Source organism: Paroedura picta, chromosome 7 (assembly GCF_049243985.1).
Source record: "Paroedura picta isolate Pp20150507F chromosome 7, Ppicta_v3.0, whole genome shotgun sequence".
Taxonomy (NCBI): Eukaryota; Metazoa; Chordata; class Lepidosauria; order Squamata; family Gekkonidae; genus Paroedura; species Paroedura picta.
Window position 1 is genome coordinate 19,557,391 of NC_135375.1, and position 14,203 is coordinate 19,571,593.

Here is a 14,203-nt window from a genome sequence, read left to right on the forward strand (position 1 = left end):
CTTTGAGACTCCTTCGGGTAGAGAAAAGCGGCATATAAGAACCAACTCTTCTTCATCTTCTTCTAATATTTACTTCTTTGAATTGATATTTATATTTTATAATCTACCTTGAGTCTCAGTGAGAGTGGTAGACCAGTGGTCCCCAACCTTTTTTTGGCCAGGGACCGGCAGGGTGATGGCCACGCCCGTGCAGCGCGCATGCGTGGCCGCGCCCGCGCAGCCAGGCCACGCATGCGCGCTGCACGGCCGCACGATTTCGGCCGCACAGCACGCATGTGCGCATGCGCGGCCCTGATTCCCTCTCCCCGCCCTCCCGCAGTAAGAAGCTTCCCGGGCCGCAAGCTTGCAGCCTGGAAAGTTTTTTACTGCGGGGGGGGGGGGGGGGGGAGAGGGAACCGCGGCCCGGCGCCCTGGCCTTCGCGGCCTGGCACCGGGCCGCAGACCGCAGGTTGGAGACCACTGTGGTAGACAATAAATGAAATAAATAAATGAAACATATAACAAAGTTATTTTCAAATCATGGTTGGAATCCCATGAATAGGATGCTTAGGGCTGATCCTGTGTTGAGATGGCCTGTATGGCCCCTTCCAACTCTATGATTCTATGATTCTAATATCTGCTCAGGGGTACATTCCACATAATTCCATCAGATGGATGTCTACCATCTAATTTCCAAGTGCTTTACTACTGAAAAATAGTGACTAGAAGGAAGATATTATGTGTTCCTGCAAGCTGGAAAGCAGACCAAGGACTGGTTTGGAAAGCATGCAATCAGCTGTGAGCTCCCTGAATTTAGACAAGCTTGCTGTTTTCCATTTAAATATTCCATTTGCCCGATAGGCAAAGGTATCATAAATCTCTAGCACTCAATCCTCCAAATGAAACTAAATCTCCACTATAGGAAGAAGTGGCAACATACCGGTAGGTCCAAAGATCTGTTTTGAGATAGACACTCACACACATACGCATTTAGTCAATAATATGGGTGTATGCCTACCAAACTGAAACAGAAACAGAAATTACACCATCAAGTGTCTAGAATGTGACTGAATTTTACCTTTTTATTAGTAAGATTTAGAAAAGAAAATGCTTCAAACACATTTTATGAAAGCCACTGAATCTCTTTATCAAAGGTAACTTGTAGAACTTTTAGTTTTTAGCTTGTGACATAACTGTAGAACAAAGGGTGGAGCCCCAAATAAAGCAGAACCGGCTTCACCAATCCCAAGGCTTCCCAGTGAGTCCACTAACCAAAATAGCACTGAGTAGAATCATCTATCCAGATTACGGAAGACATCAACAAAACCTGACAGGATGGCCAACAGTAATGTAAAAGGAAGCTATTTCTCTGGGCAATGTATATTATATTGGAAATTAAACACAGGGTAGGTGAAGCGGAGGCTGTTTGTTTGTTTTGCAGAACTGCTCACAATCCCTTAACAACCGATGCAGCCATCTGTACCTTTTGTTATGGAATCATAAAACAAGTCCTGTGTATTTCTTCTTCACAGGCACAATGTCTTAAACTATAGAAGACACTGTGGTATTTTCCAGATCTCGTCTTCTCTTCCGGTATATCAAAACTCAAATATTTCATTTTCATATCAAAAGAGCTACAGTTGGTTGTTGTTATCTAGAATAGCACAATGGTCTAGTGAAATATTTATTGCTTTCAATTCATTTCCTCAACCATCGCAACCCACTTTCTGCATTGCATGCTGTGTCTTAGACAGCAGAAGCATCTATCCAAATTACAAAGGACATCAATAAAATGTTACAGGATCATAAAACACATCCTCTGTTGTTGTTTGTTTCCTTCTTAGGCACAATGCCTTAAATTATAGAAGACACTGTGGTACTTTCCCCTAGAACAGGCTGAAGCCATGAAAACATACCATTCTTTGCGTTGCGAGCAAACACTAAGGCGTTTTGAATACACTTCTAGGGCTTTGAGGCTGCAATCTGAAAGGTAATATGCATATGTATTTCAGACATCAATTCTTCATGTTTGTTATACAATTGTATAGTAGCCCAAATATTTTTCAAAGATACTTTCTCCGTATTCTTAATAGATCATGCAAGCCTGATCAAAGGCAATGGGGCTCTGAAGTGTATATAACTCTACCTGGGACTGTTTGAAAGAAACCAACCATTCTACAATACATCAGCACAAGCAAGCCCGTTGCTGGGTCTTGGATTACGGCATCATGACCAGCTAGCTTTAAGTACAGTAGCACCTTAAGAGACCAACAAGGTTTTCAGTGTTACAGGCTTTTGAGAGTCAAAGCTCTCTTTGTCAGTATCTGACAAAAAGAAGTTTTGACTGTTGACCCAAAAAATCTTGTTGGCCTTAACAGCCAGGCTGGATCAGACCAAAGGCCTGTCAAGTCTTGCAGTCTGATCATACCCATGGCCAACCAGCTATCTAGAGATGGCTGGACTCAAATACAGCCATTCTATTGCAGGTCAACATGTAGTAGAACAGCTGCATTATGACCCACACAAATCAGCATGGCTTGTGATGTCCACTTGAATATCCTAAATGCATACCTCTCAGTGGCTACTGGCAAAGTAGGAGGCCAGCAACACACTTCTAGCAAAATGCCAGCCTTACCAAAGCATAAATTAGCTGTGGTAATTTGAAAATACCCTCAACTCCACACAGGAGTAATATTCTTTCCCAGCACCATTTAAATTCATAATATTCCTTCACCATCTACCCATAACTCTCCCTTGCTGAGTTCATAGCACCCATGGGCAGCAGAAGTCAAAAAATACCATCGGACAGTATTGGACCCTAGGTTTCTGTGGTTTTATAAATTAGCCTTTGGCTTATTGGATTCAATTACTTTGAGAGTTATAAGCTGTGTGATCTCTTCGTTAGAAAAACCATACTCTAAGAGAATCTCTTCAGTGTGTTCTCCTATAAACGGATCCCTTTTATATGACGGGGTAGCTGGGGTCCTGGAAAGAAGTGGAGCAGGTCTAGGACTTATCTCTTCCTGATCATTTTTAAGGAATGTCCCACGTTCTTTGTTGTGCGGATGCGAGGCGACACCCTCAAAAGACAAAACTGGTGTCACGCAGGCGTCCGTGTGCTCAAAGATTTCACACCATTCCGCTTGGGTTTTCTTTGAAAACAGATCAGCAAACCTCTTCTTCATTTCAGGCCAGCCCGAAAAATCATACTGATCAGGAAGTTTATGAGAATCCAGCCCCAGACCTGAAACAATGTAAAGGAAGAAAGTAAAATCATCAAGGGGCCTTGTAAAATAGATCAGATTAATTCACTGAACTGCTACAGAAAGCAAGATTTACTATTAAGCCAGAGATTGTATGAATGTTGCAGGTTAAAAGATGACAAAAAATGGAACTCTAACCCCCCCAAACAAGAATGTAGACACACATCTTATAGATACATACACTGATTGTTGATGTATGTGCACGAATCTCATTGGGTTGATACTTTCTGGGATCCTCAGAGCTGTCAGGGTGATCTATCACTTACACAGAGGTCAGTATCCTGATAAAACATCTTTGTATACAAACGGCTCTAGGTAACTTGTTTTATTCTGGCTGCAATTAGAGAAATAACTTATCCCTAGGCTACTAACAATATTTTCTAATCTCAATCACATAAATATATACCACTTCTGAATTGAACAAAATTAAGTAAGGTGAAAAGTCTCTTTGTTCTTTGCCTCTTTATTGTTTGTGCAAGATCCAATCAAAACGGTTTCTAGATATGTCCCATTTTCAAAGGGTAATTTTCCTCAGTAGTTGTCCTTACACTTGTAATTAAGTATAATGACACTCCCAATGGAAAGTTCAACACCTCTATTATCAAGTTTAAAGTATACTCTGGCCTTTGGGCCTGCAATGTGGGGATGCTAGTATTCTGTATTGTTTCTATTTAAACAACATCATTCTGAACTGCTGTAAGCGCAGACATACTATGCTGACAATTCACATGATAGGAAAACATTGTAAAAGGAAGTCCCCAATCTGGAACATGATAACTGCTGCTCTAGTTAGCATATTCTCCAAATTTTGTTCTCTTTGCCCTCCAGCTGGTATTTCCTGGAACACTTTATCCTAATTTAAAAGGTGAAATGCTAAGACAAACCCAGTTTCATTTGGTTTGCTGGCCTATTTCCTCTCTTGTGAATGGTTTCCAAAGCCACAGGACCAGGTACATTTGCTAAATGATCCTCCAATTAGTTTTAATACCATCTGATCTAATGCCAAGTTTATTCGTCTTTGAGACAAACCAAGGTCTGTACAATTCTGCAGTTCTTACACATAACCTTCAAAACGATCTCCTAATTGGAAGAAATCCTCAACATAAACCAATGCAAAGGTCAAGCCACACCAAATTTCTTTAGAGAAGCCAACTGACCCTATTACATATGCAGAAACATATTCATTTATTTGGAGATGATCGTGTCCGATGATAACCCTTTACAGCCCTTCATGATGTTGGATCCACATACTCCTGCCATTTGCCAAGGCTTGAACTGGCAGGAATCTTTTAGAGGGGGTTAGAAATTTGGGGTTTGTTATTTTATTCTTGTTTTAACTGGAAATATTTTGGTGTGTGTGTGTTTACATCCCCAAAACATAATTGCTCTTGTTCTTTAGGTAAGACTGACACTGTTGCACAAAGCCTCCTGGATTGTCTCTTGTATATACTAAAGCAAGGATTCCCAACCAGGAGGTCTATGGCCTTTTTCCTCCTGCTTTAATGGACTAAGCCACAAGCTAGGGAACCAGCCACTTCCATTGCTTCCCCCCCCCCCTTCTGAATACGAGTGAGTTCTTCCATGATTTGTGTGCCTTGGTGGGGGTGGAGCCTGCCCCCATCAAGCTGCCTACCCCCATCAAGCTGCCTACCCCCATCAAGCTGCCTCCTGTCTCTCCTCCCATAGTTCTTTTCAAGCCTTCCTGTTAACATGGATGGTGATGTCACTTCCAATGACATGTCACTTTCAGGGTCTGTGGCAGGAAGGTGTGGCCAGCTGATATAGCTTGAGGCCTGAAAAATTATCTCAGGGGCTCCTCCAAAGGGTTGAAAACACTATACTAAGGTGTATAGGACCTTAGTAGACACTATATTTCACCATGTCTGTCAGCCTGCTCTGACTTACATCCTTATGAGATAGTTACATCTTTATTTGCCAATAACGATCCCCCGAGAAATGCTAGCAATTGCAAAAAATCACAGGGAAATTCCCCACAAGTCCCCACTTGTACAATCATTTTCTGCTTTTCGTCCAGTCTCAAGAAGGCTGCAACCTTGTTTTGATTTTTTTTAAAAAATGTGTACATTTACAAAATTGTTTTTAAATATTTTCGCCTTGGATTAAAGAATTTCAGCTACTGATGCATTAGATAAAAGAATCCCAGTTTCTCTGCCATCAGTTCCTTTATCTCCAAAATTATGGCACCAAAAGCCTTCCTTCTTTCTTAAAATTCCTCTTAGTGAAGAACCAATTCTGACAAGATGTAAATTTATGATGGTGTCTTGGAGCATACTGGGACATCGTCAGACTACTTTGGGAGTGTCTTTTGACACTCATCTTTTTCAATAAGCCAGAGCATTGCCAAACATGCAAAAAAACCCTTCTATGCGTGGCCTTGGCCTGTTGTGACTATAATAAGGGCCAGTGACTACAACTTACCATTAATAAACTGCTGATAGAACTGTGGCTCAAGAGCACCCACAGCCATGAATTTCCCATCTGAGGTTTTATATGTTTCATAAAAAGGGGCTCCACTATCCAGAAGGTTTTCTCCTCGAGGTCTGTTCCAAAGGCCTGAGTTTAGTGACTTCCACAGGAATGAACTTAGGTATGCCGCACCTTCTACCTTTAAGATACAATATACAAATGAATATAATTTCACATCATTTCAATAGGGATGCAAGAAGTCTTTGGCTAGATCCTTCTTCCTTTGACAGGGCTAAAGACTTTTTTCCGCTGCTTTTGTCTTCTGATACTCAATCTCTCCCTGAATGCAAAAAAAGCTAAAAGTTCTTTCTGAATCTAGCAAAGGATGCTTTATGTCGATTCATGTTATTAGGCAGTGTTATTTATGGTTTTGATATCTGAAGATGTATCTCTACTGCTGAATGTTATTAAGTCCTTGACTACATCCTCAAACAGCAAGTTCCACAATTTATTATGAGGGGAAAGTGCTTCCTAATATTAATTCTGAACAGTCATCTGTCTAAATTTAATCTGATTCTGATAAATTTCTCTTGTTTAATTTTTCTTCACTGTATCCTAGTCAATTACTTTAAAATAACCCCACTGAAGCCTTTCACTCTTTCATCTTGCTATGATCAATGTTCTCCAATAAAAACCTGTAACAAAAAGACCTACAATAAAAGCACTGACCTGTAAGCAACAATTCTGAATACATTTGTGGGCCTATAACTCATTAACTTCAACAAAATTGGCTAAGACACATCAAGAAAAAATTAAATGTCTTAATCTGGTAAAGGATATCCACACATGGGCCTGAACGTGATGTGCTTTCCTGTAATAGCTTGCTTTCCTGTTTACTGTTTACTGCAGGGGCAGTCAAACTGCGGCCCTCCAGATGTCCATGCACTACAATTCCCATGAGCTCCTGCCAGCACTGGCAAGGGCTCATGGGAATTGTAGTCCATGGACTTCTGGAGGGCTGCAGTTTGACTACCCCTGGTTTACTGACTGTGACAAATGAATCTGAAAAAATATTCACTCCCACCCATTGTCACAAAAAGCACATAAATGACTAGGGGTATTTAAGACTGGCAGTATTCTGATTCCACAGATATATTAGATCACCAATCCTCTCTTTAATACTATCTGCAATTTTTGGTTAAAAAGCCAACTTACCATACTTGCATCAATCACTTGCCCTTTACCAGATTTTGTACGTTCATAGAGTGCTATAATTATGCCCAGTGCACACATAATACCACCACCGGCAAAATCAGCCAGAAGATTGATAGGAGCATAAGGATTTTCATCTTTTCGGCCAAGTCTTGATAATATTCCTAGATACAATAAGCACACACTTAAAAAAGAACCCGTTTGTTCGTTCGTTCGTTCGTTCGTTCGTTCATTCATTCATTCATTTTTTAAATTCTTTAACTTATATACTGCTGTGCTCAAGGACTAGCCGCGGTTTACAATAAAATAATAAAGACAACCCAACCCTTAAAATCCCCAAAACATTAAAAGATGGCTATCCATTAGCGTTAACTCCCTATCTCCCCCTTGTCCCCCTTGCAGTCAGGAGGTCTTTCATTAGGAGCAAGGGCCCTGATCTCACTGGTTCTAGGGGATCCCCAGATGGTAACTCGAAGACCTCAACCTGGCCTCAACCATATGCTCCATCTTGCAGGCCCTGTGGAAAGCTGATAACTCCAACAGGGCCCTTAGCTCTTCTGGGAGCTAATTCAACCAACCTGGGGCCAGAGCCGAAAAAGCTTTGGCCCTGGTTGAGGCCAGGCGAATGTCCCGGGGTCCGGGACAACCAGCAGATTCATACCCGCAGACTGGAGTGCTGTGCAGGGGGCACAGCCATACAAGCGGTCATCAAATTTATATCCTACTCCCCCTTCCCTGAACAGGACTAAGGTGGCTAACAACATTTTAAAATACACCAGATCAAACAGTACAAAATACAGTATACACAGACATAAAATATAACATGAATAAAAATCATCATGGTTAAAATCTACAAACTCACAGGCAGGGCAGGCTAGAAATATTAATAACAGCAGCAACAACAAAAACTAACAAGCGTGGATTCTGAAAACACTTCTGGAACATAATTTACTAGCTGCTTGGTGGATCGAATTCACCCAAAAGCCACCCAACAAGAGTGGCCTGGCATCCTAGGGCAGTTATGTTAAAATAGTTTTAAAATAAAAATAATCCAGACAATGTAATAATCGTATTACCTTTTATCTCATAATTCAAGATGAAAATGTTTTTTTCAGAAATGTTTCCAAGTATCTTCTGAACTTCAGGATGCTCATAGCATACCTGGAAGACAGTCTAGTCTTTTATGAACCTATCCAACTGCTATGGTCACCTTTCAAGATCTGCTTTGGGTGCCTCTGCCTTCTGATATCAGGCAGGTGGTAACCCAGGAGGGGGCCTTCTTGATTGTGGCACCAAAACACTGAAACACTCTCCCCAGCAAGATCCATCTGTCTGACTCCTTCTATGGTTACTTTCTGCCAGTGGGTGAAGACTTTGTTGTTGGCATTTCCTCAGTATTCTTTCTGGCCCATGTTTTAATTGTTCTCTTTTGTGGTTTTATATGTATTTTACCTCTGGTTTTAATAGTTGTAATGATGTGGGGCTTGTTGGTTTTAATGGTTTTAAAAATATGATTTTGTTAGCCAACCTGGGGGCCCTTATGAGGACAGAAAGGTGGGGTAAACGTTTTGTAAATAACCCGAAGAAATAAAATGCCTTTAATCCTGCCTCTTTCATCTCATTCTTTAACTGCCTGTTTCTACACTGTAGTGGCATAATGGAAAGTTTGACAATCCTTCCAACTAATTTTCAAGAGGCACTTGTGTAGGGAATTTACAGAAAGGAACCAAATTTATTTCACTAACAGAACCACTTGCAGATTCAACATACATTAGAGCACCTCCACAAATTTATCAGCTCTAAATGCCTTTTTTCAAAATATAATCTGTCCAGTTGCTTCTTTTCATAATAGAATACTACAAACCTTGGATAACATCTCTTAAATACAGAACATGTTCCTAGTTAAACTATAACGAACATTTCAGTCATTAGTGTTCACTTTAGTACTACTGGACCTTGGAACAAAGTCCAGAAATCAGCTCTAACCAGCAATGCAAGACACTTGCGGAGCATTCTACATAGAGTCACCTTTCAAAGTCCAGCACAGTCAAATGACAGTTGTAATTCTGCTCAGCCTGCAGGCTGAAGCTCTGAACATTATTACTAAGCAGTATGTCCCAGTGAATGCCACAGGATCTAATCCTGAATATACATGCTTAGGGACAGTGCTATGAAAGTATGACAGCCAGACCCACACAGATTATTTTCCCGATTGACCTATTAAATTTATAGACTGCCCCTTTCTGCAAGCGGACTTGGGGTGGATAACAAAATAATTAAAACATTCATAATCAGGTTTTAAAACATCCTACAGTTAAAACTTCTAACGAAGATCCCTCCCATCCAGGTTAGCCCCAAAACAGAGTGAGTTACAGTAATCAATCAAGAATATGGATTGCATATGCATACTTAGCAAATTTATAATACGGTACTGTATAACTTACCTGACACAGCCAAATAATTGATATCATGACCTGCCATCTTGCTATAAGCTCCTGAATTGCCAAAGCCAGTTAGCCTAGCATAAATGAGTCTGGGATTACTTTTAAGGAGAACGTCTGGACCAAGGTTAAGTTTTTCCATGACACCTGAACAGGAAAGACATACAAAAGATCAAGATTGGACAATTAAAAATTAGAGACGTAACATGGAAGTAAATAACATCACCTGGGGAAATACTATCAGATTAAGCCTCTTTTAAGGGATGAGAAATTTTTCTCCAGACCTGCTGGCAACCCTACACATAGGTCATTCAACATTTGCACACTTGAGGGAATGAAATTCTAGAAGATTGCCCAAGTTTCTTTCCTTTGTGAAAGCTTCCCTTTCTCCATATACAACCCTTATTTATTCTATTTATTCATGCAATTTATATACCGTGCTTCGCAGTGATGTCTCAGGGCAGCATACATAGAACCAGCAGGGTAAGGTACATTGAAATGTTTGGAACAGTGTGAACGAGGAAAGAGATATAAACAGTTATAACAAAAACATTTGGGTAATCACAACAGTTGAAAAGGGATAACAACAACAGTTAAGAACATGCTGAGTGTCAAGGTTGTCTGGCAAGAACCAGGCTTTTGAGACCAGTGGCATCTTTAAGACCCACAAAGTATGCAACATGAAAGTTCATATCTGGAATTAACCTTTGCTGGTCTTAAAGGTACCACTGGACTAGAACTGTGTCCTATTGCTTCAGACCAACATGGCAACCCACCTGAATCTATCTTCATGGAAGATACATTTTGTCAGTATTTAATAGGGTTGCCAGTCACCCCCAACCCCCAGCAGAGGATGGGGGTACAGTTGCCAGATTCAGGTAGGGAAACTCCTGGAGATTTGGGGGGGGGGGATAGAACCTGGGGAAGGCAGGGACCTCAGTGGGGTTCAATGCCATAGAGCATCCATTTTCTCCAGGGGAACTGATCTCTGCAGTCTGAAGATTAACTGTAATTCTGTGGGATCCCCAGGTTGCACCTGGAGGCTGCCATCCTTGGTCTTTAAGGTGCCTTTGAGCACCTTCTATATGCAATTGTGCCTGAAATACATCTGAAGAGCTAGATCAAGCATTCTCAATCAGGGTTTTGTGAAACCCTGGGGTTTCCTGACAGCCTTGGAAGAGTCTGCCAAATGGGTGGGAGTTGATTATTTTTTATACATATTTAAATGTGGTAAACATTTAAATATATGACCATATATGTTTATGTCGACCCGCCCCCGCCTCCCATAGCCAATGACGGGCCTGGAAGGGGTGGGGAGGAGAGGGGTCCTGGGTGAGTGTATACCCAGGTATGCTTCCCAAGCATATTCTGGACCACTGCACCACTTCTGGGTTTTCTCAAAGCCTGAAGAATGTTTCAGGGATTTCTCAGTGATTTAAAAAGTTGAGAAAGGCTGAGCTAGGTAAACAAGCGATTGGTGATTAGATTTCTGCATGGGAACAGAGAGGTGCAACTACCCCCAGTCATTCCCAAGGGAAAGAAAGAAAGAAAGAAAGATAGAAAGAAAGAAAGACTATTTGTCAACTGCCATTCCACTCCTGTTGAATAATGCACTTTCAATGCACTTTAGAAGTATATATTCCTGATTCGCACAGGGCCCATTCTGCACTTTAAATGTGCGATAGCAGCTGGATTTTCCTGTGCAGCACAGAAAAATATCCTAAAAGGCACTAACATGTGGGGAAGGAAAATCATAGAGTTGGAAGGGATCTCCAGGCTCATCTAGTCCAACCCCCTGCACAATGCAAGAAAACTCACAACTACTTGCCTACCCACAGTTACCCCAATTCCATGCCCAAGGGATCCCTCCCATCAAAAATCTCCAGAATCCAGCCTGGCCTGGAGGAAATTCGCCTACCATCCCACAGTGGTGACCAGCAATTCCCTGGGTATGCAAGGAAGGGCCCCAAATGTCAAAAGCTGGTACATCCCTTCCTGCCCACCCACTCCCAATCTGCCTAAATTCAATCCAGTACATTGGAAAGTGCATTATCCAATGCATGTGGGAATGGGTGGGACCCCTCTACAGCCTGATTTCAGCTGTAGAAAGGGCTGGCTAAGGAAGTGGTGAGCTACCCCACACAGGCGGTCTCCAAGTAGCGGCTGGACAGATCCCCAGGGGTAGTCAAACTGCAGCCCTCCAGATGCCCATGGACTACAATTCCCAGGAGCCCCTGCCAGCTTAGCTGGCAGGGGCTCCTGGGAATTGTAGTCCTTGGACATCTGGAGGGCCGCAGTTTGACTACCCCTTTAGGCTGATCCTGCATTGAGCAGGGGGTTGGACTAGAGGACCTCTAAGGACCCTTCCAACTCTAGGATTCCGATTTCTCCCTTTCCCGCCAAAACCGCCCTCCAGAGCCACCTTCTGAGGTAAATTCTCCACACCCTCCCACCCCCCCCTCATCCCCACAAGGGACGCCCCCCCCCACCGCGTCCCTAATGCAATGATGGGGAACGGGAGGGGGGGGGAAGCCCCTCTCCACCTCCCCGACCCCTAATTCAGCGTCGCCGCCCCGGCTCAGCCAGGCACCTGGTCGGAAGGGCTCGACGAGCACGTCGGCCGCCTGGCAGAGCCTCTTCAGGGCCTCGGCGCCCTGCGGCCGCTTGAGGTCGATGGCCAGCGAGCGCTTGCCGCGGCCTTGCACGTCGGCGTGGAGGGCGGCGCGTCGGAAGCGGTCCACCCGCACCACCTGGGCGCCGAAGTCGGCCAGCACCAAGCCGCAGAGCGGGGCCGGCGCCAGGCCCGACAGCTCCAGCACCCGCACCCCGCGCAGCGCCATCGGCAGACCACCACGACGACGACGGGCCGGGCCGGGCCTTGCCTCCAGCGCCGTGGCGCCTCCTCCGGGGCGGGCCGCAGAAAGAGGCGGTGGCGGCGGGAGGCCGGAGGTGGCGGGGAAGCCGTGCCTCCTAACCCCGCGACTCGGGCCTGTGGGTGTTTTCGCACAAGGGGTTTGCCCCGTTTAGTCCCGTGGAGCCGCCGAAGCTTATGCGGAATTTAGAAATTCAGGCGGGGAAGCCTTTTCTGTAGGAGCGTCGAACCAGTAACCTGTTTGGCGTTGTCTCTACAAGGCCGTGAACAAAGGGGGTGGGAGGGGTTTAACACCCCCCCAAAAAAAAAAAAAGATTATATAAAAGAAAATTTACTTTGAGGCAACAAAACAAACAAAAAAAAACCCCTGGAATTCTCCAAATGTTATTGAAATGAGGGTGTGTGTAGACTAAGGTGACCCAGATTTTAACATTGGTAAAGCGGGATACCATTGAGCGAGGGGGGGGGGTCCTTGATTAAAAATTTGGTCTATATGGAGCAACAAAAAGTTTCATAGAACGCAAAAATAGTATTGTAATATTTATTTATTTAATTAATTTATTTATTTCAGCATAAGTACATTTCGCCAGGTGCCCCCTGATGTCCCCCCCAAAAGTGGGACAATTTGGTCACCTTAGTGTAGACCACAGATGGTTTTAAGATTCTTTATAGCTTTTATATTGGTTTTAGTTTGGGTTAATAGAGTGCAACCTGCCCTGAGCTCCCTGCTTGGGAATGCCAGGTGCAAGGCCCTGCAGGGGGGAAGGAGGGGTGGGGGTTTAACACCCATTTCCCAAAAAAGGTTAAAGAAATCCTGCATTGAGAAGGGGGGTTGGACTACTAGATGGCTCCTTCCAACTCTATGATTCTAAATTTTACTATCGAAGTCGCTCCTGTCCACAAACTCAACCCTCAGACTTCACCCCAGAAATCGCCAGGTATTTCCCGACCTGGAGCTGAGAACCCTACTTGCATGGCTGTTCCTTTGCCATTAATAACAATGCCTCTGGTGGGATTATGTCTTATTCCATACTGTCTTATTCCATACCCATACTTATTCCAGCTGTCTTATTCCATACCCATCACTCCTAAATATATTTCTGCTGGCAGAAATTATTTGTTGACTCATGATAAGGTCTGCTTTGGCCCCACTTTTTAACTTTTAGTACCCAGGACAGATTACATTAATTATGTATTTAGACTTTCCTCTAAAGAGCATCAAGCAGTATAAATACTCTCCCTTTCCTCCATTTCATTCTTACTACTGTCCTGTGAGGAGAATTAATGGCTCAAAGTCAAGGTCACCCAGATTTAAATTTTACCAGAAATGTAGCCTGAGCTATATAAAATGTTGTTATAGACTTTAAGAGACCACACTTATGAGCATTTCTAAAGATGGGGTTTGCAGTCACCACCTTTGGAAATGTCAGTTAAGTGTGAGTTTCATTTATATTTATTTTTAAAATGTATACTATCTCGCCAGAGACCTGTGCAGATGGCATGGTGGAGGCTGTCTAAAGTCAACCGAGAAGGATAGGATACAAAAAGAGTTAAAACTTCCAGATAAGGAGAACCCACCACCTCCCAAGGAAGCCTGTTTCACTGTGGAACTACTCTAACTGTGAGGAACTTCTGGATGTTTAACCAAAAATTCTTTAAAATTAATTTCAACCCATTCATTCTGGTCCGGCCCCGTGGGGCAACAGAAAACAACTCTGCTCTATCTTCTCTATGACAGCCCTTTAAGTATTTGAAGATGGTTATCAAATCCCCTCTCAGTCGTCTTCTCTCCAGGCTAAACAGACCAAGCTCCCTCAACCTTTGCTCATATGACTTGATCTCCAAACCCCTCACCATCCTCGTAGGCCTCCTCTGGACACACTCCATTTTGTCTACATCCTTCTTCAACGGGTGCCCAAAACTGAACACAGTACTCCAAGTGAGGTCTCACCAGAATGGAGTAAAGCAGAGGTAGTCAACCTGTGGTCCTCCAGATGTCCATGGACTAC

The 14,203-nt window shown here is 43.2% G+C and overlaps 1 protein-coding gene and 1 long non-coding RNA gene across 2 annotated transcripts in view; one reads left to right on the forward strand and one right to left on the reverse strand.

The window, feature by feature from the left end:
• Positions 1 to 1,041: 1,041 nt before the first annotated feature.
• Positions 1,042 to 12,278, reverse strand: AMACR (alpha-methylacyl-CoA racemase). The gene is made up of 5 exons (XM_077346946.1): positions 11,913 to 12,278; positions 9,326 to 9,469; positions 6,885 to 7,045; positions 5,682 to 5,868; positions 1,042 to 3,223 (listed from the first exon to the last, which is right to left on the reverse strand). Exons 1-5 carry the CDS (start codon positions 12,160 to 12,162, stop codon positions 2,814 to 2,816), a joined length of 1,152 nt encoding a protein of 383 aa, XP_077203061.1. The 5' UTR covers positions 12,163 to 12,278; the 3' UTR covers positions 1,042 to 2,813.
• Positions 12,176 to 14,203, forward strand: part of LOC143842155 (uncharacterized) — a 75,648-nt gene continuing 73,620 nt past the window's right edge. The window contains exon 1 of the long non-coding RNA XR_013233002.1: positions 12,176 to 12,313. This is a non-coding gene — a long non-coding RNA (uncharacterized LOC143842155). The remainder of the gene's footprint in view (positions 12,314 to 14,203) is intronic.